At 46.6% G+C, this 27,517-nt stretch overlaps 1 protein-coding gene across 1 annotated transcript in view; it reads right to left on the bottom strand.

The window, feature by feature from the left end:
- LOC306922494 (ATPase family gene 2 protein homolog A-like) overlaps positions 1–27,142 on the bottom strand; it is a 32,494-nt gene extending 5,352 nt beyond the window's left edge. The window contains exons 1-2 of the mRNA XM_079500143.1: positions 27,061–27,142; positions 23,941–24,105 (exon numbers count right to left, since the gene is read on the bottom strand). Coding sequence (XP_079356269.1) covers positions 23,941–24,099 — 159 coding nt within the window. The 5' untranslated portion in view covers positions 24,100–24,105; positions 27,061–27,142. The remainder of the gene's footprint in view (positions 1–23,940; positions 24,106–27,060) is intronic.
- Positions 27,143–27,517: the final 375 nt, after the last annotated feature.

Here is a 27,517-nt window from a genome sequence, read left to right as displayed (position 1 = left end):
TTAGACGGGGTAAACATGCAGGGTCTGGGCTAATTCTAGACGAGGGCCTCCCATCATTCAACTCATTTAGGGCCTGTCGGTAATAATGACGTGGAACAATAAACCTGTGTAGTGTGTACCCCCTGCTCCCTGTGTGAGTGAGAGAGCAAGGCAGAGGACGGGGAGAGCGAGAGAGGTGGGTGATGCCCAGTGGTGGAAAAAGTACTCCAATGTTTTACTCACGGTAAGTGAAAGTATCAATGCAGTAAACATAGAAATAGCCTGCTGTTACAAGTAAAAGTCCGTAATTCAAAATGTAGGCATAGTTATTGAGTAAGGGTTTTATTTAATTTTTTTGTAACGTTTCTGTGTCACAACCTCGCGGCCGTTGTTTGCGTTCGTTTCCAACATTCTGTTCGTGGTTCAATCACCGTGTTTTCTTGTAGCTTTCCTGCTGTCCATGCAGTTAGCTCATACCATTAGCACTGTTGTCGCTTCGAGCTGCGGTCTAGAGTGGCTGCGGTGCGGTGTTGCCAGATTTCTGCAGTGTGGGGCAGGGCTTAGGAGTCAGCCAATCATGACTAGGTCGCTACTACGTGATTGGCTACACGAGTGGTGCAGAGTAGACTCCCATTGGCTTAGGCGGTGTTTCAGACTAGATACCATTGGCTTATAGGGGGCAGTCAATCATTGCTCGGTCGCTAATAAAAACGGGCCTGTTGTATGTCAGGTTTCACCTGACAAAAAGATGAGATCAATAGAGTGAAAAAAAGAGCAAACAAAGAATAAAGAGTATCATCATATGATCACATGTTTTCCCTGTAGTATAAGCGAGCTTTGTGTAAAGAACTTAAAGTATGAATGAATATGAATGTATACAATTGTACTTAAAGTACCAAAATAGACAGTACTCATTATGCAGAATGTCCCAGAATGAAATGTTTAAAAAGCTTTTGAAAATAGCAGATCTACACGCTCACATTGTGTGAGCGTTATTGCGCTTGCGGGTTAGGGTTGCAACTGAGAAGTTACTAGTACTGTTAACATGAGCAACTTCCACACCAGATCGAAGGCATGGGGAGAGAGTAGTATGTTTTGCACTCCATCCGTCCGTCCGTGTGTCCGTCTGTCCGTTACGAGCTAATCTCCGGCACCATTAAAGGAGAATTCCATGCTAGAATTCTTTCTTACCTTTCCAGAGGTCCATGTGTTTTTTTGTGCAAAAACTCCTTATTGGCTATTTCCCCTACCATAAGCCCTCAATGAATTGCATTGCATTGAATGGGAATTGAATGGGGCAATTCAATTCAATTCAATTCATTTAGGGCTTATGGTAGGGGAAATAGCCAATAAGGAGGTTTTGCACAAAATAACACCTGGACCTCTTTGGTGGGGACGTAACAACTACAAATAAAGGTAAGAAGCCTTCTAGCATGGAATTCTCCTTTAACCTGGTCGATGCCAAACTTTGCACACACACTCCCTAGATGCCAACGATGAACCTCTGTCTTAAATTCTCCAGAACGGCCTGTTATAGCGCCACCAGGAGGCCGACTTTTGTAAAACAGATTTTTTTAAATTACTCCTCCAGATTTTGTCAAAAATCCCGCAAATCTTTACACAGTATCTCTATAGTAATGTGCTCAAGATGGATCTGTCCAATATTTCATAATCCATCCTAATTGGCTAACATTGGCTTTCAAAGTTTGCAGGATTGGCCCGTTTTGAACAAAAAGCCTCACATCATGAAAGCAGTGTGCAATTTACGTGAAATCTTTCACGCACTTTCCTACATAGGCTGAGGAATATATCCCACCATTTTCACATTGGCCTGTTATAGCGCCACCAACAGGTGGATTTTTGCAAAACACATTTTTGGAACAAAATGCCTCAAATCACCCAATTGCCATCAAAGGCGTAAGAACAAATGGCACCCTTTTCACATTGGCCTATTATAGCACCACAAGGAGGCCACAACCTGACCTGGCCTGAAGGAGACCTGTACTCCGAGGGGCACTTTATCTAGTTGTTTCTCCGTCCGGCGATGAAGCCATTCATTATTTGTTAGTTCTTCTGACTGCATTGGTTCCCAAACCGTTTCAGCCCAGACCCAAAAGATACATTACAACAAATATATTATGAATTCACCACTTAAAGCACCACTTCACCACTTCAACCTATCTTCATATTATTGGTCCTCACTAATATTCACGATAAAATACCACCATTATTTATCTCATAGGAGGGCTGTGGGCAGTTCAGAAACCCGTCCACCAGTGACATCATCGTTAGGCAGATTTGTTTTATTTGAATTTTAAACAAGAATTTGATGGCTTCCATTATCACATTCCAACTTTTCAGGAATAGAAAGCCTGCAGTTTATATTAGTTTGGATTCCCCATCGATGATGTTTTGATTTGTTTTGATTTGATTTGATTTAGCACAGTATAAAAACAAAAGGGAAAATACGTAGAAAATAAAAAAAAGAAAGTGCTAGGAGGAGGAAAGAAGCCCAAGGCCTCAAACTGTGTACAAATAATTTAAAAAGATGATTTGATGTCACAGGTGGACGGACGGGTTTCTGAACTGCCACCACAGCCCTGAAATGGTGGCATTTTATCATGAACATTAGTGAGGACTAATTATATGAATGTCAATAGCCCACATTTCTGATTGAATCCTTAAAACAAAAACAAAAAACAAAAACAATAGAAAGAAAATGTAGGACATGCAAAAACTGGGATATTTCCTCTGAGCCATTGTTTGGGAAACAGTGGTTTAGTCCAACAACACCCCACACATTAATATTAAAACAGTGGTTTAGTCCAACAACACCCCACACATTATTAAAACACTATCAAACTGTTGGCTGTGGCTGCCAAAGCTGCTCTGTGTGCGAGTGACGCACGCACGCGCACACACACACACATACGCACGCGCACACACACACATACGCGCGCACACACACACACACACACACACACACACACACACACACACACACACACACACACACACACACACACACACACACACACACACACACACACACACACACACACACACACACAAAATTATAATAAAAAAATCTAAAAAGTAGTCCATGTAATGGAGGAAAGAAGGAGAGACAGACAGAGGGGTATAGGAGGGGTATATAGTGTACTTGGGTGCTGCAGGGTCTGTAGCAGCCCAACTACGGTAAATTATGTTATGTACTTTTTTCTTCTCTTTTTATTGGCGATGCAGACATTATTTTTCATGCCCTTCATAAATTATGTCAGCATTCACTTAAATATATGGAGGTGAGTGGAGGTGGGGGTGGGCTGCTGATGTGGGGCAGTTGTGCAGCCAGCTCCTGGCTGTCTGCTTGGCGACGGATTGCAGTGGTCATAAAATCCAACCCAGCTAGGAAAAAGGAGTTTCTTAGATTGGGACGGGCGGGTAGGGGTATTTATGTGTGTGTGTGTGCGTGCGTGTGTGGCTGGGAGAGAAACGGTTGATTTTAGAGCGACCACAATGCCCAGCACAGTTGTGATTGCAATGCAAAGAACATTTGATGACTAAAAAAACAGTAAAAATCTTTTTTTTAAAGTGCTCCGTGTTACACACACAGACACAGACAACAACGGATAAGCGGTTGTAGATGGATGGATGTTTTTTTTTCACTTTTAGTCCCGTGACAAAAAAAGATTTGACTGCAAAAGTGGAGAAATTGCATATAAAGTTATACACCCCAAACTAACAAAATAAAGCCTGTGGGGTTTGAGGCATATAAACTGTAAAATGTAGATTCACAATGGAAGCTCTGAGAGGTTTAAAACTCGGCATATTTGAAGCCAGGACACCCCTCTACATTCTAGGAAAAAAACTGAATGTCAATATCTGAATGTCAATATGAGATACTGAGATTTGCACACATTAGGCGGAAATGTATTGTCACTGTAAAGAAGATATTCTACATAGTTTAAAACTATGTCGAATCTTCTTTCTTCTTTACTTCGTAGTGTTGACACCAGTTGGAAATTTCACATTCGACCAGGGGAGGCGCCGAGGAGGCGCTAAAGCTATTCAACTTCCTTGAAAAACATGGAAGCGGCTGACTAAACAAGTGATTTAAACGCTCGTTTCATGCAGCAACTTGGATTTTCTTGGCTCTTCCTAAATTAAATTTAGGCTCATTATCGGACCTTCACCTTTTGGATAAGATGTGCAGAAAAGGGTAAGCAGCGTTAGTTGTGGAAACCATGCGCCGTTTCTGAAATGCAATGGGAGGGGATCTCCGCGTGTCCTCATCTCAGAGCTATACAGAATGAGCGAAGGGACTGAGGGAACGTATCAGGGCTAGCTATAACTCCACCTTCCAGCACCCTTGCTCAGACTGAACCCATATCTTCAAAATGGGTCTTCATTATGATCTGAACTACACCTGTTATGGTTTTGTGGTTGTATCTCACACGGTTGTGACGCTTTTGCAAATCTGTCCACAGACAAGCTGTTGCAGCTGGTAAAAAAAACAAAAACAAAAAAAACAAAGACCCAAACAAAACGAATACATCTACATAATAATTTTGCTGCTAATGTGTGTCCCACATGTGAAAAATATGTTGTGTGCACACACATATGCTCTGTATGATTGCATGTTTGTGTTTATGTCTTCTCTTGTTTTGGTCATGAAGGCTTCAAAGACAATCAGGATGCAACTAAACGCGCAACACACTTGTGCACATGCTGTAGTAGTCTACATGCAAACAAACACACGTGTTTGAATGTGAGTATAAGAAGACAGAATGCAGTGGTCACATTTGTTGTGATTTTGGTTTAAATCTGAATACCTTTCATCTCAGTTTCACGTTAATCCGTCCTGCAAATGGATTGGAGTTTGTATGACAGTGCAGAAATAGCCATGATATATTACAGATAATAGAGCCATGATATATTACAGATAATAGAGCCAATACTAAATCACTACCTGGCTGCAGCAATGGGACCATAAGTATGAGAGTTCAACTTCCGGGTTTTGCTGTGCAGACCAGCAGTCCCCAAACTGCAGTCCTGGGCAGTGCAGCCAGTTTGGGAACTGCCCATAAGTCCGACCTCCCGTTAGAACGACCTACGTGGCCGGTTAAGACTGAGGTTAGGGTAAGCGACCTACGTGGCCGGTTAAGACTGAGGCTAGGGTCAGTGACCTACGTGGCCGGTTAAGACTGAGGTTAGGGTCAGCGACCTACGTGGCCGGTTAAGACTGAGGTTAGGGTCAGCGACCTACGTTGCCGGTTAAGAGGTTGAGGTTAAGGTTTGGGAATCTTCTACATTCTCTAATTGTGTAGACTTGCATGTAAAATGAAGTAATGCAGGTGTTTAACAATAATCTAACACTGAGCAACCAAACACGTGTCAAGCGCTTGTTTCTTTGAATTGTAATGCATGGTGTTGACGCCTTATCTCTTCTCGGTTGGGCGTCTGTGCAGTTCCTCACTGCTGCAACGGACCAATGTCTCTCCTCTCCTCTCTCTCTCTTTTCTGACCTCCTCATCTCTTGCCAGCCCCCCCCCCCCTCCCCCCACTCTCTCTCTCTCTCTCTCTCTCTCCCTCTCTCTCTCTCATCATCCTGCCACCGGTTGTTAGAGAGACGGATGGAGAGAGATGGTCCATTTTGCAGTTGCAAGCAGAGAGACCTAAATGACTTTGCCTGCCCCGCGAACTGGCCAAACACTGAGCAGAAGTCAATACGACCGGGCAGCGGCTATCCGGTCGGTATAGCTGACCGGATAGTGCATTGACCACATAATTGCAACGTCCACGGTTCCATTCCGGCCAGAGGCCTGTGTTTCATGTAGTTGTACCTCCCCCCTCTCCTCTCTCTGCACTAAACAACTGTTGGATTCCTCTTACATCCCTCAATTATCACAGTACCTCACCTCCTACAAAGTCAAGTCCTTAGTGTTCATTTCTTTATGAAAGTGTTACACTTACACCCGTTTAGCTACATTTACAAATCCCTATAACATCATGACTAGTATCTCATATAACAATGTTAATCAAGGGCTTGTTATAGCACATCATGCACGCACGCACAAGCACACACAGTGATATACAAGCATAATAAAATGGCCTCTAGGAAGCACACATACTTGCACACACATTTCCAACACGTAAAAGTAATTGCCACACGCACGCATATGCGCACACACCATTACTTTGACAGAAAGTGCACAATCATTCACCCGAGCAAGTGTGCGCACGCGCACGCGCGCACACGCACACACACACACCCTTATAATCAAAGTGACATCTAGAGGCAGTGGTGATGTTGGTTCAGAGGGGAACTCTCCACCACTTTAACCCTCCGTGCAGTCTACAGTGAAACGGACCTGCATGAGTTACGACTGCACTTGGACCACCTTTTTGTTCCGTCCGCGCCGAATCCCTTCGCCAAAAATAGCCGATCTACAAGCTCAGATATCTGCCCCCCCGCCACAGAATAGAATAGGCATGCTGGCCACTTGGGTTCAAGTGGTTAAAGCAAATGGCCATAAACCCTCGCTCCCGTCGGAACAGGGGAGGGTGGGGGGGGGGGGGGGGGCTGCATCCAATTTTCAGAGAGGAAATTAAATAATGTATAAATCAAACGCCGTTGTACGTGTGTGCAAGCGCGTGTGCGCGTATGTGGGAGCGTGTGAGCGTGCAGTGTGTGTGAGAGAGCGCGTGCGTGCGTGCGCAGAAATAAAAGGTTTCATCCCCCAGAAAGCCAGAGAGGAAGTATCTGCAGCGACAGAACCCTGCCAAGAGAAATAAGGGCTGACCGCAGAACCATGTGAAACCTATTTAACATTACAAGACTAGAGACTGAGAGAGAGAGACGCACGCACGCACGCACGCACGCACACACACACACACACACACACACACACACACACACACACACACACACACACACACACACACACACACACACACACACACACACACACACACACACACACACACACACACACACACAGCTCTAGCAGTGATTCTGAACCTTTTTCATTTCAAGGACCCCCAATTTGAACTGAATTAGGCTACGGTCCCCCATTTAATGGCATTTCTATCTCTGGGACCCCCAATGCATATTGTAAAAGCAACGTTAATTTAACTCTGAGAGTGTGCAAATGGAACCAAATGGACCCGTTACACCATTATTTTATTGTTTTATCTTGATTGTTTTGTTCCACTTTTGCTTTGGCAGAAGTGGAACTGCAACGCGCTGCAACGCGTCGCAGCGCGCCGCGTTGTGAGCTTGTAGATCGTAGATCATAGATAATTGTAGACAATAGTTTCTCTAGAACCTTTTTGAGGTAATTTTTGTAAAAGATGTTTGAATTTGTTTTCATTAGGAAATAAAGGGGACATTCACTCGCGACCTGGCACAAAAATGGATCCGCAGCCCACAAAAGGGGCCCCCACTGTCCCACTGTTTGGGAAACTGAGGACTGAGGCTGGGATGATCCCTGACAAACTGGGATGTTTTGGTCACCGCGCTCATGTGGGGAAACTCATCAGCTAACTACCCCTCACCAACCCATTCCCCACAATACACCACGCCAACCGCCCACCCACAACACCCCCACATGTTTTGGAAAGACCCGCGTGGGACAGCACCTGTGTCGGAGGGAGCTGAGGGCTCCGTCGTGCGTTCAGGGTGGCTGGATGGCGAGCCGAGCCGAGCGAGCAGGGCCTCCTTTCCTCCTCACTCTAAGGGCATATTTGTCCTCGCTCCTTAATCAAGCGAATGAAAGCAGCACATTCTAGCCTGGGAAGGCAGAGGTGGCATATTTACCAAACACGCCTGGACTGAACCCGGTTGTGTGTCTGGCGTGATTTATTTGTACTGTACTGTAACTTCTCAGTGCGCGCACGTGTGTGTGTGTGTATGTGTGTGTGTGCGCGCGTGTGCATGTGTGTGTGTGTATGCGCACGCTCGTGTGCATGTGTGCGTGCTGCATGTGTGTGTGTGTGTGTGCATGTGTGTACACACTACAAATTCAATACTCTGCCTATGCGATGTGCTCCAAACAGATTATTTCTCACCTCACCCCCCCCCCCCCCCCCCCCAGTGTGAGATTCATAAACATGCCTATCCGTGAAATGTAAGGAAGATGTTTAATGTGCACAGTCGGGGATACAAGCTCCGCATTGTTAAATTAAACATTCCATTCCATTTAAATTATCACCTTGATGAGAGGAGTTAAGACCATTTCAAGATGGACCCATTGAACCTCTTTTGGTAAACTTAAGTCTACATACAAACCTCCAGATTTATAGAACGTGTGCACAGTGCTTGTAGATCTGGTATTTTCAACACACGGGAAATGCACAATTCCAAACATCAAGGACAAACATCTATCTATCTTTATTTATCGAACTATGAATGCACCAAGTCTCTGTGTGTGTACGTCTGTACGTCTGTAGTCTCTGTGTGTATGTACGTCTGTAGTCTGTGTGTGTGTGTGTGTGTGTGTGTGTGTGTGTGTGTGTGTGTGTGTGTGTACGTCTGTACGTCTGTAGTCTGTGTGTGTGTGTGTGTGTGTGTGTGTGTGTACGTCTGTGTGTGTATGTACGTCTGTATGTCTGTAGTCTCTGTGTGTATGTACGTCTGTAGTCTGTGTGTGTGTGTGTGTGTGTGTGTGTGTACGTCTGTATGTCTGTAGTCTCTGTGCACATGTACGTCTGTAGTCTCTGTGTGTGTACGTCTGTGCGTCTGTAGTCTCTGTGTGTATGTACGTCTGTAGTCTCTGTGTGTGTACGTCTGTGCGTCTGTAGTCTCTGTGTGTATGTACGTCTGTAGTCTCTGTGTGTGTACGTCTGTAGTCTCTGTGTGTGTACGTCTGTACGTCTGTAGTCTCTGTGTGTATGTACGTCTGTAGTCTCTGTGTGTATGTACGTCTGTAGTCTCTGTGTGTATGTACGTCTGTAGTCTCTGTGTGTATGTACGTCTGTAGTCTCTGTGTGTGTACGTCTGTGCGTCTGTAGTCTCTGTGTGTATGTACGTCTGTAGTCTCTGTGTGTGTATGTCTGTAGTCTCTGTGTGTATGTACGTCTGTATGTCTGTATTCTCTGTGTGTATGTACGTCTGTAGTCTCTGTGTGTGTGTATGTATGTCTGTATGTCTGTATTCTCTGTGTGTATGTACGTCTGTATGTCTGTATTCTCTGTGTGTATGTACGTCTGTAGTCTCTGTGTGTATGTATGTCTGTATGTCTGTAGTCTCTGTGTGTATGTACGTCTGTAGTCTCTGTGTGTATGTACATCTGTACGTCTGTAGTATCTGTGTGTATGCACGTCTTTACGTCTGTAGTCTATGTGTGTATGTACATCTGTACGTCTGTAGTATCTGTGTGTATGCACGTCTGTATGTCTGTAGTCTCTGTGTGTATGTATGTCTGTAGTCTCTGTACATCTGTACGTCTGTAGTCTCTGTGTGTATGTACGTCTGTACGTCTGTATTCTCTGTGTGTATGTACGTCTGTATGTCTGTAGTCTCTGTGTGTATGTACGTCTGTATGTCTGTAGTCTCTGTGTGTATGTACGTCTGTATGTCTGTAGTCTCTGTGTGTATGTACGTCTGTATGTCTGTAGTCTCTGTGCGTCTGTGCGTCTGTACGTCTGTAGTCTCTGTGTGTATGTACGTCTGTAGTCTCTGTGTGTATGTATGTTTGTAGTCTCTCTGTGTGTATGTATGTTTGTAGTCTCTCTGTGTGTATGTATGTCTGTATTCTATGTGTGTATGTACGCCTGTATGTCTGTAGTCTGTGTGTGTATGTACAACGTCTGTACGTCTGTAGTCTCTGTGTGTATGTACGTCTGTACGTCTGTATTCTGTGTGTATGTACGTCTGTAGTCTCTGTGTGTATGTACGTCTGTAGTCTCTCTGTGTGTATGTATGTCTGTATTCTATGTGTGTATGTACGCCTGTATGTCTGTAGTCTCTGTGTGTATGTACAACGTCTGTACGTCTGTAGTCTCTGTGTGTATGCACGTCTGTATGTCTGTAGTCTCTGTGTGTATGTACGCCTGTACGTCTGTAGTATCTGTGTGTGTGTGTGTGTATGTACGTCTGTAGTCTCTGTGTGTATGTACGTCTGTACGTCTGTAGTCTCGCGTTGCCAGACCTCTCGCAATTTCCAAATGCTTCCATCATAGTCTGGAGCAACGGAAGTTCTATCATCATGAGTAAAATATAACGCGGAAGTGGAGCCTCCTCGCCACTTCCGCTTCGTCTTTACAGTCGTGCAAATTTATCTTAATATAAATTCGGTGTACAACACAAGCGCACAATTAAGTATAACTTGGACATAACTTATGATCCCTATACCTAACTTCTAAATGCCCAACAGTAACAATAACCTCAATAATAATAACCTCAATAACCTCTGCCCGGGCCAGACTCCATATTTGGGCATGCCTAAATATGGGTTCGTCCCACCGACTTCTGACATCATTCTGACATCTGCATAGACTCCATATTTGGGCATGCCTGACAAAGAACTCCATATATGGGCATAAAAGGGGATTCCGCTGACATCACGATGTAAGTGCAGTGCCCGCTGTCGAGTCGCTCACACCCACTGTTGTCCAGAGCCGCCACAAAGGTCCTCTGCCCAGGCTCTGGGCAGGGCCCCTGCCCAGGCTCTGGGCAGGGCCCCTGCCCAGGCTCTGGGCAGGGCCCCTGCCAAGGCTCTGGGCAGGGCCCCTGCCAAGGCTCTGGGCAGGGCCCCTGCCAAGGCTCTGGGCAGGGCCCCTGCCAAGGCTCTGGGCAGGGCCCCTGCCCAGGCTCTGGGCAGGGCCCCTGCCAAGGCTTTGGGCAGGGCCCCTGCCAAGGCTCTGGGCAGGGCCCCTGCCCAGGCTCTGGGCAGGGCCCCTGCCCAGGCTCTGGGCAGGGGCCCTGCCAAGGCTCTGGGCAGGGCCCCTGCCCAGGCTCTGGGCAGGGCCCCTGCCCAGGCTCTGGGCAGGGCCCCTGCCCAGGCTCTGGGCAGGGGCCCTGCCCAGGCTCTGGACAGGGCCCCTGCCAAGGCTCCCACGGGCACCGCTCTAGTATATATAAATGCACCACGTCTCTGTGTGTACGTCTGTACGTATGTATGTAATCCACATAACTCGAGAACCGTTCGCGCCACCGACTTCAAGTTCAACAAACGCGTTCCACACCCCACAGGGAGTGCAGTGCCCGGTGTCGAGTCCGTCGGATAGCCGGTTGTCCAGAACCGGCACAAAAGCCAAAGCCCGGGCCTGATCACCCCTATATATCTTCATATATGGAGCTGGCCTGTTCCGACGTCACAATGGTGTTCTGACATCTGCATAGACTCCATATTTGAGTATTCCTGACAAAGAACTCCATATATGGGCATAAAAAGGACACAGACATAATAACTGCAGGGTGCCAATCCATTGCCAACTTGCATTGTTCCAAGTAGGCCAGTGTCCAACGGGCACCGCTCGCTTGGTAAATAATAATTATCAAGAAAAGCCGCCCTGCTTCTATTCAAACTCCAATAAACATTTGCTCATTTGTTGAGGTGTTAAAAGAGTGACTTGGCTTCCTGTTTGCCAGTGTTGTTTAACAAAGGAGGCCCTCCCTCCCCTCCCTCTCAGGGCTCTTGTTAACTGCAGACCTCCTGTCCTGGGGGGGCTATAGGGGGCTCCTGACACGCCTCCACCCAGCAGAGGGGCCCTAAGGCCAGGGCAGGGGGAGAGGAAGGAGCAGGTACCCTGCCCTGTTCCCTGGAACTTCTGTTCTTCTCGGGACGTTAGTGTAGTTCTACAAACTCACAACGCATCACGCTTATAGATCTGGATTTGTCGGCTTTAGGTGAACAATAAAAACATATGGCGTATGTAAAATTGCCGTACTAAAACCTTGATGTCCTAATAAGTATAGTAACACACCTGTGTATGTGTGTGTGTGTGTGTGTGTGTGCATGTGTGTGTGTGTGTGTGTGTGCGCGCGCGTGTGCGCGCGTTGCGTCTCTGTGACCGGGAGGCCAGAAGCCACAGTTTTTTGCTCTTTTATGAGTTTGCTCTGGAGTTGCCCTTCCTTTCTCCTCTCACTCCACCATTTGGAGCAGGGGGGGGGGGGGGGGGGGGGGGTAGACAGACCACCCCCAGGTATTCACTCCTCAAGCATGTCCAAAGTTTGGTTTGGGTTTTTAGGGTTCAATTAACACATTCTACATTTAACATACCCTTCTGCTCTGCTTAGGAAGAACACAGCCAACTGGCTGCAGGCTCACGTTCCCCCAGGAATGCTTTCATTAGTTTTCCACAGATCTACATTATATCTAAATTATATGCATTTATCTATCTATCTATCTATCCATCTATCCATCTATCCATCTATCCATCCATCCATCCATCCATCCATCCATCCATCCATCCATCCATCCTTCATTTCTACTACAATAGATGACCCCCTCCATGGAGCTTTGTGACACCTTCTCTCAGCACATGCACTTTCAAACGCCTCCACCATTGTTAAGTATACTCACATTTTGTACAGTAAGCATACATTGCCTTATTGCACAATCCAGGAAGTGGCCTATACTTCCTGAAGTGGTGACCATTATAATCATAGACATATAAACGGCTCTGAAGCGCGTGTCACAATTGAAGGCACAATTTTCCCGAGATTCCTTGCAAAGCATTTGCCTCCAATGAGCAGCTTCCGCGTGCGTAACACGTCCCGGAAAAGATGCGCTGTGATTGGCCAGTAGTCACTTGAGTGACAGCGAGAGACATGAAGGAGTCGCATGAGTGACGTCACTTGGGCAGCGACGCAGCGTGCCATCAGCAAATGCCTTCAGCACTTCTAAATAAGAAAGCTGCGGAGAACTGTTGCTTTGTGTTTATAATACAAATCCAATAAAAAACCCCAAATGGGGTCTAGTGTCCATTCGGGTCCATCTCTACACTCCAGAGTGGCATGAACACAGCTGTAGAAATTGACTGTGTGTGCGTTCCAGGAATTTCATGAGAACGCTTCACAAGAAACACGACAAAGCTATCTATAGCTTTGTCAGTTGACGTTGAATTTTGGTTGGATTTCGTTTCTGACGTTAGACAACTTACTGTATATCCAACGTTGGGGCCAAACATTATTTCAATGTCTACAAAACATCACAGATTAACATCAGGACAACGTTGGATAATAACGTCAATCAAATTTGCACTTTCAACTAAAATACAACCGTCATCCAACGTTGGGGTTCAACGTTGTTCTAACGTTAAACTTGTGTCCCGTGCTAGCTGGGTTGGGTGGAGTGTGTTGCCGTCCACCAGCAACCATGTCAACATTCACTGATGTCAACACATTAAACACTTCCAATATAGGTGTCCCTATTTTGGGAATGTAAAAACTCTGTTTTTGTTTGTGTTTGTGTTTATTTTTTACAAAATTCAAAACAGCAGAAATAGCAGATTTTCAAGCTCACTAGTCACATATTGTGAGGTTTAGTGAGCTTGTAGATCAGCTATTAGCCTATTTCCATTATTGGTTGTTCCTAAGTAGGCTACATAGGGCTTATAAGTGGTTAACCCATTAAGACCTGAGTCCGATTCTAAAAAAATATCTTCCTAACAATGTTCTCAAACATTTTCATGTCAAAGACCCCCGAAATTATTACTGTAGGCCTATGTATTTGGCCGCCGGCCACCATCTGAAAATATGTTGTTCCAGGGACCACCCCAGAAGCAAACATTTAAGTTAAAAACATTCACTGTGAAAGTATAACATAATGCTTAAAACACCAAAAGGGGATCCCGTCCAGAATGGGTTAAGTTGAGGGGGCACTGGCATTTTTTATGATCATCTTTGGTGTAAAGTAACTAAGTACATTTAGTACTGTAATTGAGATTTGTTTTTTTGTACTTTACTTGTATTTCAAATTTCCAGTACTTCTACTTCTACTCCACTACATCTCAGAGGCAAATATTGTACTTTTACTCCACTACCACTTTATTTGACAGCTTTAGTTACTTTGAAGATTTTGATTATTATTACAAAACATACATTAACCACTTCAGTACTATATACATTTCGGCCATTTGAAAATAGCCGATTTACAAGCTCACAATGAGCTACTGGCAACAGAGTATTTCTAGATTGCAGTTTTCTCTGTGTGTTCTGAAGCCTTTTGAGCTGCAATGAAGACAGGCAAAATCCCTCAACAGTGACATCTGCTGGCAAATCACTATGTCATATATGGGATTTGTGGAGTCTTACCTCACACTCCACAGGCAAATCAGAGAACTTGTTTGAGCCAGAAAACCCCAGACCACAGAAAATCTACTGATTGTTAAAAGTTCAGGTTGTTTGGGTGCAATTGAGCTCAGAAAAATAAATAAATAAAAATACAAAAACCTTTTTAAATGTCACAATCCCTTTAAGTAAAACAATAAATAAATGTGAGTACTTTTTCCACTTCCCCCCCCAGGATTGATGTGCTGTCGTATCAGCCCTGCGTTGCTTAATCCCGCCGTCAGCGCAAACAGAAACACATTTGTTGATGCATTTTTTTGGTGCCTGGTGTCCCTGGTGATAAAAATCTCTGCAACAACAAATAGCTGGTCGTAAATCAGACCGACAGAGCGAGCGCGGAGCCAGAGGAGGTACAGCCGCAACCACAACAGGTGTTAGGAGGAAGCCATTTGTCTTCCTGTGAGGGTGCTTTTGCCTTGTGTGCATGCATGCGTGCGTGCCTGCGTGTGTGCATGCGTGTGTGTGTGTGTGTGTGTGTGTGTGTGTGTGAGAGAGAGAGAGAGAGAGAGAGAGAGAGAGAGAGAGAGAGAGAGAGAGAGAGAGAGAGCGCGTGTTTATGTGGTGCCTGCTTGCATTAGTAGTGTCTGTTTTTCCGGGTGTCTATCTACTGTGTGTGTGTGTGTGGGTGTGTGTGCGCGTGCGTGCGTGCATGGGTGCGTGCGTGTTGTTACACATGGCCTCCTTGGCCACCCAGCTCTATTTCTGCCTCCTCTAATCGTTGGAAACAACAAGCATCCTGGAATCATCACAAACCCTCTTCATGTTTGTAGTTTGTTCAGAGGTTGGCATAACTGCGACTGCGACTGTGGCTCAGGAGGTAGAGCAGGTCGTCCAATGATCCATGGGTCGGCGGTTCGAATCCCGGCTCCTCCTGTCTACATGTCGAAGTGTCCTTGGGCAAGACACTGAACCCCAAATTGTTCTCGATGTGCTGGTTGGTACCTTGCATGGCTTCCGCCGCAATCGGTGTATGAATGTGTGTGTGAATGGGTGAATGTAATGCACAATCTATGTAAAGCGCCTTGGATAAAGGCGCTATATAAATGCACCATTTACCATTTACCATTTTAACTGCAAACTCTGCTATTTTCAAATTGCAGAAATGTATTTAGGGTTGAAGTGGTTAATGTATGTTTTCTAATCTGAATTAAAATCTCCAATCTCTTCTCAAATAATTGTAGTGGAGTAAAAGTAAAATTTTGGCTCTGAGATGTAGTGGAGTAGAAGTAAAAGTATTGGAAATTGGAAATACTCAAGTAAAGTACAAATACCTCAAAATTGTACTTAAGTACAGTTAAGTAAAATGTACTTAGTCACTTTCCACCACTGGTAAACACACACACACACACACACACACACACACACACACACACACACACACACACACACACACACACACACACACACACACATACACGCACGCACGCACACGCACACGCACACGCACACACACACCAAAAAAACCTTCAGTTCAACTTAAAAATAGATCCTCAACGTGTCCATGTTTACACTTACCAAAGTTAAATGAATACTCTGGACTTTAAGAACAAAGCCTGCATATAGGAAATGACTCGCTTCAGCTACTGTAGAGGGGGAGAAAACAATGACACTGTTGATTTTGAATGGCCCAACGTCCAAATCAACCGAGACACCTGGGCTTTGGAGAAAACAGCCCACAGCAGGACAGGACATGGGGGGGGGGGGGGGGGGGGGGTCGCGTGCGGTGAAAGGCAACTGTGACGGAGCACTGGGAGCTCAGACAGACAGACAGACACACTCACACTCCTCTGGGAGCTCAGACAGACAGACAGACACACTCACACTCCTCTGAGCACTGGGAGCTCAGACAGACAGACAGACACACTCACACTCCTCTGACGGAGCACTGGGAGCTCAGACAGACAGACAGACACACTCACACTCCTCTGATGGAGCACTGGGAGCTCAGACAGACAGACACACTCACACTCCTCTGATGGAGCACTGGGAGCTCAGACAGACAGACACACTCACACTCCTCTGACAGACAGACACACTCACACTCCTCTGACACTGGGAGCTCAGACAGACAGACAGACACACTCACACTCCTCTGAGCACTGGGAGCTCAGACAGACAGACACACTCACACTCCTCTGACACTGGCTGTGGCCAATATACTGGCGGCGCTTGTTTTTTTTGTTAGTGGTCGAAAAACAGTCTCCCTGGGAGACGGATGTTATGACATTACGGGCGATATCCATGGAAGGGGCCGATCATCATCATCCGTCTTCTCAGAGATGACGACCAAAATGTGGTTCCACTTAAAGGGATGTGAAAACCCACAGCGTCCCCCTGTCCTGTCCTGTCCTGTCCTGTCCTCTGTCCTGTCCTGTCCTGTCCTGTCCTGTCCTGTCCTGTCCTGTCCTGTCCTGTCCTGTCCTGTCCTGTCCTGCCCTGTCCTGTCCTGTCCTGTCCTCGGCCCTTTGCACAGGACGTCATGCACTTTTGACGTCCACCTTTATCCAAGGCGCTTTACATAGATTGTACATTACATTAGATTGTGAATGGGTGAATGTAATGCACAATCTACGACCAAAACCACATTTTGGTCGTCATCTCGGAGAAGACGGATGATGATGATCGGCCCCTTCCATGGATAATTGGATATCACCCGTAATGTCATAACATCTCCCAGGGAGACTGTTTTTCGACCACTAACAAAAAAAACAAGCATCACAGGTATATTCGCCACAGCCAGTGTCGGAGGAGTGTGAGTGTGTCTGTGTGTCTGAGCTCCCAGTGCTCCGTCAGCACATCAGGAGCCATTTGGGGTTCAGTGTCGAAGCACACTTCGACACTAACTCTGGGGGAGCCCGGGTTTGAACTGGCAACCTTGTGGTTACCCTGAGCCACTGCCGCGATGATACACTGATACAGCCATGTCCACAGGGAGGGACAAGACAGACCCACAGTGGTGGATGGTAGAACATTAAATTCTTTTTTTTAACTTATACCGTACCTAATTAAAGTGTTTCTTTGTATATGTGCGTGCGTGCGTGCGTGCGTGCGTGCGTGCGTGAACCCATGCCTTCTACAGCTCTTTTCCTGTCAGGGCTTGATCGTTAAGAAAAAAAAAGAAAGAACAAGAGTAGTAGCGTGGCACCTTCCGTTTTTTCTTTTTTTTAAGGCCTTCTTCTTTTGCGTGAGTCGTGACAACATGGCGCGCTGAGACTACAGTATCGAATGTTGCTGCTTCTGTTTGGGGGGGAGGGGCGGTGGGGGTGCAGGTGGGAGCCGCCGGGAGCAATCTGGGGCTGAGCGTGAGGTTTGTCGAGGGGGCGGGGCGGGGTGGTGGTGAAAACAGATGTCAGCCCAGGCAGGTATATCCTGTCATGAAGGGGGTATGTGTGTGTATGTGTGTGTATGTGTGTGTGTGTGTGTGTGTGCTTAGATGGTTAGATAGGAAGAGAGAGGTGATTTTATTTTAAAAACAAGGCTTCTGGATCCAAGTTCACACACGTACCCTCCCCCGAGTCCCCTTATACCCCCTTAAGAAAAAAAACACTCCTTGGGCCACGGCCACATTTGTCATTACGGGCGGCTATGGCCGTTTGTAGCCCATGTGTTTTTTGTGCAAAATTAATGCTTGGAATGGATTCAGAATCATGAAAACCCCCTAGTTTGTCATTTTGGTTCACAGCGGAATCGTCTGGCTTTTCCGAGAAGCAACTTGCAAGCTGCAAGTGACTGCAAAACCACCACCATTCCAACGTTGAAGATTTCCCCAAACACCCCGATGTCAGGCTGCAACAACACCTGATACCGGGGGATTGGTTTCCACAGCGCATACCTCCTCCAGGTGGATGCCTGCTTTAAGCTGCTTTCTGGGGTCGGGGGCCGCACGGAGAAGGAGTCAGGGGGGAGAGAGAGAGATAGAGAGAGAGAGAGAGAGAGAGCGCACCTATACTTTGACGATAAGAGAGGCCCTTATATACCACCTCAATCTGCCCTTAAGTCCATGATAGTGGAGCAAAGGATCCCCATATAGGACGGAATCCCACTATGCCTTTGACACTTCCCCTTCCCTGTTCAGACTTGATCATCTAAATACAATCCAAATAAAGTGTTTTTCTTCGGAGCACGTCAAGCGGTTGCACGTGAGCATGCACTGAGGTTGACACAATAAGTTAAGGTCCCTTTGGATGAAAAGGATGGCCTATGTCGGTGGAAACCCTGTTTGTCCAAAACTGTTCAGATGTATCAAAAGTAGCAGATAGCAAGTTCAAAACAGAGTGCAAATCAGTTATACTCCTTATGGGTCCAAATGGACCCATAAGGGTCCATTTGGTTCCTAACTATCAGTTAGCTGGGGACCCCCTGGAACTCCCTCAAGGACCCTTAGGGGTCCCCGGACCCCACTTTGGGAACCCCTCACGTAAATCACATGCTGCGTTCATGATTTGAGGCTTTTTGTTCAAAACGGGCCAATCTTGCAAACTTTGAAAGCCAATGTTAGCCAACTAGGATGGAATATGAAATATCGGACAGAGATAGTGTGTAACGATTTGCTGAGTTTTGGACATAATCTGGAGGAGTAATATAAAAATATGTGTTTTTCAAAAGTCGGGCTCCTGGTGGCGCTATAACAGGCCGATCTGGAAAATTTGGGGCAGAGGTTCATCGTTGGAATCCACGGAGTGTGTGTGCAAAATCTGGCATCGACCATCGACTTCAAATGGGGCTGTCTGTGCCTATATCTAAAGGTCTCTCGACAAATTAACTCTCTCGGGGTAACTGATTGAAATGAAACAACATAGTATCACTGATAGGGGTGTTCACAAACATGTCACTTGGAGCGCAAGGAATGGGACAACGAACAAAACATGGATATCTCCACAGCCTGCCAAGGCAACGCTATAGCCTCGTCATTTGTTTGAAAACGCTTGTTTTCTTATCCTGCCAGAGAGCCACCATGCACGGCTTTTTCTAGGCCTACAGAGTCAAAACACACACCAGAACCTTCACGACATACCAGGACGGGATAAAGATGTGATACCGGGCATGTTTTTCTGATCAAATGGCCTGAGAACGACGAGCCACCGCAAAGGTCACATGATGTAGTCAAGGACTGCCGACAGTGGTGAGAGAGAGAGAGAGAGAGAGAGAGAGACTAATACTATGACGAAAAATGTTCGTCGACTACACTGACAAAAACAAATTGGAAACTAAATGAAAACTAAGCTATGATGACTAAAACTAAGACTAAATAAATATTGACAATTTCGTCAACAAATCTAAAATGTTAGGAAGGGACTAGTGGACAAGAGACCCAGTATGAGTAAAAGACAAGTCATTTTATACGTGGTTGCATGCTGAAAATAGCCAGTCTACAAGCTCACAACGTGTCGCAGCGCGACAAGTTGTGAGCTTGTAGATATATTTTCAGCAATCGTTGTCTGAAATCACATACTAACGTACTACACTACACAGCATGCTATTTTCAGCCTACTGTACAATTTAGCAGTAGGGTTTAAGTACGGACATGCTAAAACGTAAATTGGCATACTAAGCGGTATGATAGCATGCGATTTCGGACGGGGCTACTGGGCATCCGAAATCCCTGATGCTTTAGATCTCCACATTTTACGTTTTTGTGTCTACCGCATCACACGTACGCATCTAAATCTGACAATATACTCTAACCTGAGTTATGTTTAAAAAGGGTAGGCGATATAAGCCTCAGCTACTGCCCTCACATTTTCGGTACCACTAGTAATAGTGGATTCTAATATGTATGTACGTTTGTATGTACTCCTTTTTCCTTTTATGGACCGAAATAAAATCTATCTATCTATCTATCTATCTATCTATCTATCTATCTATCTATCTATCTATCTATCTATCTATCTATCAACCAGTATTTAATGTGTAAAATTGGGCACAGTGACACAGTCGGTAGTGCTGTCGCCTCACAGCTAGAAGGTCCTGGGTTCGATTAACGCTGAGGACGCTGTGGGCGCGTTCTCTCCTCTGCGTCATCAGTGCCCATACCCGAGGTGGGGTTGGCGAAAGGGCCTTTCTGTGTGGAGTTTGCATGCTATCCCTGTGTCCCCTAGGGTAGGTACCCTCACAAAAAACATGCAGTAATCCTGGTCTCTAAACTACCTCCCCCTGGCCAGCTGGGGCGCCTGATGGAGGGGAAAAGAGCTGGTCGGAATAACGTGTTCCCTCCACGCGCCACATCCGGCTGGGAAAACTCCCCTCTGTCAGGTGAAAAGAAGCAGCTTGGACTCCTCATGCATAGAAGGAAGCATGAGGTCAGTCCGCCGCCCCCCAGGTTGGCAGAGGAAGTGTAGCGCCCAGGATTACATTCGATAATTGACACTGGGTGAAAAATGGGTTGCAAAATCGTGGGATAAAAATGTATTTAAAATAAAAAGTGTATCCATGATATAAATCCATGATATTTACATTGGAATGAATGAGCCCAGCTGGAAAGTGTCTAAGTGGGAGTGTCTAAGTGGTAGAGGGCGGGGCTTAGCTAAAGGTGAATTATGAGGTTTCCACCCGACAAGGGCGATATGCTAAACAGTAGGCTGAAAAACAGTAGACTGTGTACAGTACGTAGCACGTATGGTGGTTTTGGACGCGACCGATGACAACCCCGAATGAGACATTGAGCATATTTACAGAGTATACTATGAGTCAGAGCGACCATACGGCAGCAGCACCGTGGGTATACTAAATCTGGGAAGTCCCAGACAGAGACGTAAGTAACTGCTACTAAATCTCTCATCCTTGACACAGCAGCACACAGACAAAATACAGAGCCAATAGCATCCCCAGATTCCCCATTTCCCCCTCCTTTCCTTTCTATGACCTTGGCTTTGGTCACCTGCTTCGTATTCTGTGAAAATGGCTATAGCCCAAAGTTTATGAAAGGGGGGGGGGGGGGGGCCTTGGTCTAGCCTCGGTACCCTGCAGGCTTTTATTTTCGTTCGCATTCGGCTCATTCAGCCTGGGAGAACGAGACACATTTCCTGGTCTAGGACTAGGACAAATAAAGAGGATAGTGCACGGAGGTGCGGCCAGGGCTCCTGCGGGAGGTTTGCACATGTGCAGTGTAAACAGGAACTGCGATGATGGAGTGTTCCAGCAGAGGTGCTAGAGGTGCATGAGAGTTGCTGACCCTGAACTGAAATAATAAAAGGATATCAAAAAAAGAGAATAGTACAAAGTTGATTTTGTTTTTATTTTAAAAAGTATATCAATTTCATAACTGTGGAAAAAATGTTGTGTATAACAGACTGAAAGATAAAGGACAAGTACATTTACTAAATGTTAATGTTTTTGTATATTTTCTTTTGTGGGTTTTCCATGTTCTCAAACTTTTATTTTTGTGAAATGACAAAGGAACATGGATACTGTTCATTCAAGTGCTGTGGATGATGTAAAACATTTGAAAAGGGAAGGGTGGCTGCTGTTTAATTCTCAACTGTTCTGGATCTCATTATTTACATCACAAGTTATGAGCTTTCTATCTAGCACCTCTGCTGGAACACTCCATCATCGCAGTTCCTGTTTACACTGCACATGTGCAAACCTCCCGCAGGAGCCCTGGCCGCACCTCTGTGCACTATCCTCTTTATTTGTCCTAGGTCTAGGAGGGGTGAGAGTAGGTGGCGTCGCTCCAAGTAATGGTGACGTCAGTTTTCTACCGCTGTTTTCTACCAGGGAGGGGAGGAGGGGCGGGCGCTCAGATCGGTGAACCAATATTTTCCAGCGCTTGAGCGCAATGCGCTACCCGCCCCCTCTAGACCAGAAAGCACGCTGGCTGGGCCGGGCTATAGTCTCAATCAGACATCCCAGATGGGTTGAACACAGAGCGCTCGTTCATGAATGGATTCAGGCGCGCTCATGGAGTTAGTTAGCACTAACACATTCACACGCTCATGGAGTTAGTTAGCACTAACGCATTCACACGCTCATGGAGTTAGCTAGCACTAACGCATTCACACGCTCATGGAGTTAGCTAGCACTAACGCATTCACGCGCTCATGGAGTTAGTTAGCACTAACGCATTCACACGCACATGGAGTTAGTTAGCACTAACGCATTCACACGCTCATGGAGTTAGTTAGCACTAACGCATTCACACGCTCATGGAGTTAGTTAGCACTAACGTTAACGGAGAATTCCGTTTTATATCGCTTAATTTGGATCTGAAACGGCACTGCTAAAAAACGACATTTTGCCCTGAGCCGGTTGCTAGGCAACACCTTACTCACCCCCGCATGCACGGAACGTGCACGCGCATGCGTAGACAACTGTTATAATCAGGATCTTCTATCTCGAAAACTACGCCACTGTCCGTGGCATGACATGATCATGACATGATCAGACAGGTTCGGATCTGATTTCATCGCATCAAGATTGAAATATATAAAAGTTTCTCGAGCAAGATACACTGACACCACAGCGCGTAATCAGCGCCTCAAACTGTGACTCCGCCCACCCCCTGGGGAAGTTGTGATTTGCGCTCGTTCACTGCAATGCAATTTGCGGCATTTTCAAAACAATATTGAGCAGAGTAGCGATTATCAAACGTATTTACAATGCCATACGTTGAAAGATCTGTTGCCCGTGGACAAGGCACGCTACCTCCGCAAGTTAGATAGCATCGGCATAGATGTTTGTCCGTATGTGATTAAGGATTGGACCAAGTTGCATTGGCAGCCATAGAAAATTCTTACCCCAGGCTAAAACCGGATGTGACGTTTTTGGGCGTTCCTGTCTAGCTTGGTGTCAGTGTATAGCTAGCGTGAGCTAATGCTAATATTAGCCTTTTCTTACAATGGAGGTCTGTGAGCCTCCTCCGAGCGGTAGTAGTAATCTCCCCATGCAAGCTATTTACCACTTGTGGTCACACGGCCACAGTCTAAGTGTTAAGGACTCCACTCAGGGAGAGGTTTGGACCGATCCGACCGATTTTTTTGGCATGCCCAAATGTTAAAAACAGATCATATCAGCATAATGCAGATACCGATGTCATTGAAAAAGTCAAATAATGACCGATAAATGGGCCAGGCGGATATATGTGTCGGGCTCTAGTGAAGAGAGCTCTAGAGCAACTCTGTACATGCCTTCCATCCACCCCAGTAGCAGGGCCTTTTGCTTTCTCAAGAGCTGCCACTATTTATGTTTTATTTACTGTTACATCCATTGTCTGCATTCCTAACAAGAGAGTCTTTGATGTGGAAGTGCTGAATGCTCGCTTCATAGCTTTTATGGCCTCTAAAAATGTCCTGCGTGGAAGTGGAACTGAGCAATGTGTACAAAACCAAATAGTGAGGACCTAACCGTCCACTTTCTTCACTTTTGCACCTGTCTGTGTTTTTGCAACCAAAAGAGCCTCATTTTTTGATTTGTCAAAATTTCGTAGAAGAAGAGATCCTTTGCAACCAGGAAGTGCAGTGGCATTAAGCTACTGAATTGGAAGGGTTATCATACCAAAATATAAACTAGAGACACGTAGGAAGACAAAGATATGTACCAAATGGTATGGTACCAAAATCTGGCCTGGCCCCTGGACTATAGGAAGAGTTATTCTGTGTGCATATAGCCTATTATTACACAGTCAAATCCTCACAGCCTACTTTCTATTCCAGCTGAACGAAGCTCACCTCTGCTCCTGAATAGTTGCTGGTCTGAGCCACCAGGCGCTCAAGACATATGTCGTCGGCCACGGGCATGTTGCGGAACTGAAGCGAGAAGATCTCCTGCCGCGTCCGTGCGTCTGGGAGCGGCACGTAGACGATCCGGTCCAGACGTCCCGGTCGCATCAGAGCCTATAGGGAGGGAGAGGGGTGGAGCAGGAGGTCAGCTTAAAAAAATTAAATTAACTAAACCCCCCCTCCAAAAAAAGAAAAGCTCCAGAATGTGATTCAAGTCCTCCCCCTGAAATGTCCATGTGCACACGTGGAACTTTTCAACTTCCCAGAAGCAAGCAGCCAGCCAGCCAGCCAGCCAGCCATCCAGCCAGTCAGCCCAGCCAGGCAGCCATCCCAGCCAGTCAGCCAATCAGTCAGCCCAGCCAGCCATCCCAGTCAGCCAGCCAGCCAGCCAGCCATCCCAGTCAGCCAGCCAGCCAGCCAGCCATCCCAGTCAGCCAGCCAGTGTGGAGACACTGTGCTGGATGTTATCTGATGATCACATCTCCGTGACCCCAAAACAGTCGACCCGCTCCCCAAGCCGCTGCTCGTCTCGCCTGTCAGACATCGTTAAAGGGCTCGGCGGGGCGGGCGGCGCCTCGCCAGCCCAGCAGGAAAAAAGGCAGATGGACAGGTCAGACAAATGGGCCTGCATGCAGCGGTGGACAGTAACGTGAAGTACATTTACTTTAACCCCATTTAGACCTAAGGCCATACAGTAAAAAACCCTATGTTTCTATGTGAGTGGTTTTAAACTATTTCATGTCAATGACCGCAAAAACTATATGTAATTGGCCGCCGCCGAACCCCCCATCTGAAAATATGTTGTTCCAGGGACACCCCCCCCTACAAGGTCGTAGCGTGGCACCCGGTGCATCAGGCATAAGCATGATCAATAAGGTAAAACGTGTGTAAAAATGAACGAGCTCCATCCCTAAGTATGTGTATGTATATTACTAGTTTACACAATTTAAGAGAACCCGGGCCTCCATTGAAAAAATGTACACACAGTATGAACAAAATGTATGGAGGCTTGTGTGCCTGTCCGCTGTTGACAATGGACACTGTGACACGCAGTAATGCGGCTAAAGGAACATTAAGACGATGGCAGAAGGAAAGAGAAAGCTGCATCTGGACGTAACGCGACGACAACAACAACAACTACACAATAGCACAAGAGTTGTCTCACTCCCATGAGGGGAGCGCGGGTGGCTGGCTGGGTGGGGGAAGAGCTGACAGGTGCGCGTTTATGTGCGTCTGTCCATGTCTGTGGTGGCGTGCGCAACTGCGCATGTTGTCTATGTGCATGTGTGAGAAGGTCTGTGAGTCTGTGTCTGAGTATGTGTGTGCATGTGTGCGTGTGTGTGCGTGTGTGCATGTGTGCGTGTTCCTCGCATTACTGTATATGTGCCAGGAAAAGCTTCCTGAGCAACTCTCCAGTGGAAGTATCTGCAGGCTGCGTGCCAACACAAACCTGATGACCCTCCGACTCAGATGTGCACGCACGCAGACACACACACACAAACACGTGAATGAATGCAAATGTAGACATGATTGAGAGCACATTACTGTAGCGTGCACAGAGTCACGCACACGCACACGCACCACACCACACCACACCACACCACATGGACATAAAAACACATACATCACATTCTGCCACCATCAAAATGTCAGCCCTGTATCGCTATTATTACATCATGATAATGACTTAGTTAATTCTCTCTCTCTCCACCAAGGGGGCAGGCAGACTTTCCAACGTTGAAGCTCTGGGTCCTAGTGGTAGGAGGAGGGACTACAGGCGGACCCGTGGATTCATGACCGGGAAACCCCGTGCAGCTGGGCTTTAACGTTGAGCGCTCGGTTTTCCTACGTCACCCATACCTCAAAGTTGAGGTCCGGGGAGGGACTTCCGGCAGTCTTCCGGGTGCTTCAAAACGCCACTGAGCAACTTCCACTGACATGAATAGCTGGGGGGGGCGGAGCTTCGCGCCAGTTCAGTCTCTATTATATATATACTCTATGCTCTCCACGCATGCACGCATGCACAGTGAAGAGGTGCCATGGTGGGCTCCAGCCCCAGTGACTGGTAAACTCATCTGGCCTGTCTGTCCTGGACAGGCCAGTCTCTCTCTCTCTCTCTCTCTCTCTCTCTCTCTCTCTCTCTCTCTCTCTCTCTCTCTCTCTCTCTCTCTCTCTCTCTCTCTCTCTCTCCCCCCCTCCCCCCCTATCACTTAAAGATGGAGTGCTTTTTCCGCCCTAAAACATGATTATCAGGTATTAGTGAGGGGCGATCGCCCCTCACTAAAAGCTGGACATAGGAGGGGCTATCGCCAGGTTTTCTGAAAAACCTATGTTTCTATGTCAGTCGTTCTCAAAACATTTTCATGTCAAGGACCCCCAAAAATATATGAAATTGGCCGCCGAGCCCCATCTGAAAATATGTTGTTCCAGGGGACCCTGTTCGCTCTGAAATAATATATATTCAAAGATTTGCACCACATTTTCACGATTTTTCAAAAAAGAGCAGATCTACAAGCTCATAGCGCGGCCTGAATGGGTTAAGCCGTCCCTGGCGATAGCCCCTCCTATGTCCAGCTTTTAGTGTGCGTGTAAACACAAACTTTAAATGCCATCGACAATGAATGGACAATTCAACGGGGAAACAAGGACAAAAACAGCTGGATCAGAGGAAGAGCGGGAGAGGGAAATGAAGCCCCCCACCCTCGAAAAACCTAGAAGGGGGGGGGGGGGGGGGGGGGGTCAACAACACTAAAATCACAAACGTGCCATTAAGGAAAGCCTGCGGAGAGAGAGGGCTCGGCCTATAGCTCCGCTGAAGCGATAGGCATCATTACACACATCAGCCCATTAGTAATTAGCGATGCCCTGGAGGTATGAAATCCCCAGCCAGCCACATATACTGTACATGCTCCACGTCGGACCATCAATAATATGGTTCCTGAAAGCTTTTGGCCTCGGCTGCTGCTTAACGAAACACAGAGCCCTGAGAGGTCCTGTGGTGCGAGCGAGACGGTGAGAACGCACTATATGCTGGGCCTCAAGTTTGAAAAACAAAACAAATCTGCCAACTTGATTGAAACACGTAGAAGAGAGAGACAGACAGAGACCTTTTCCCTGCTTGCATGTTCTTTCTCTCCATTTGTGTTCTCTCTCTCTCTCTCTCTCTCTCTCTCTCTCTGTCCCCGCGCCAAGTTTCGCTGCCGATAACAACAGCAATCATTCCAGGCATTGCGAGCCTTCTCGAGAAGTGATTACCCCCCAATGACAGACGACTTCCTATCTGTCGAAGGACGCTGCCTCTCCCTAACCAGCGAGGAATGCTGGGAATCCGCTCTCCTCTGTGAGCATCGCTCGTGTTGTGCTACCGCGGCACCGGCACGCGCGTGCGCACACATACTGTACACACACAGGGAAATGTACACACACACACACATTGAAATAGGCGCGTGCGCACACACACGCACACACATTCCTGACTGCCTGCGAATCCCCTGACCTGCATGCTCTGGGCTGTGTCTGCAAGGAG

This window comes from Electrona antarctica (assembly GCF_951216825.1).
Source record: "Electrona antarctica genome assembly, chromosome: 1".
Taxonomy (NCBI): Eukaryota; Metazoa; Chordata; class Actinopteri; order Myctophiformes; family Myctophidae; genus Electrona; species Electrona antarctica.
This window is presented reverse-complemented; position numbering and strand designations above follow the sequence as displayed.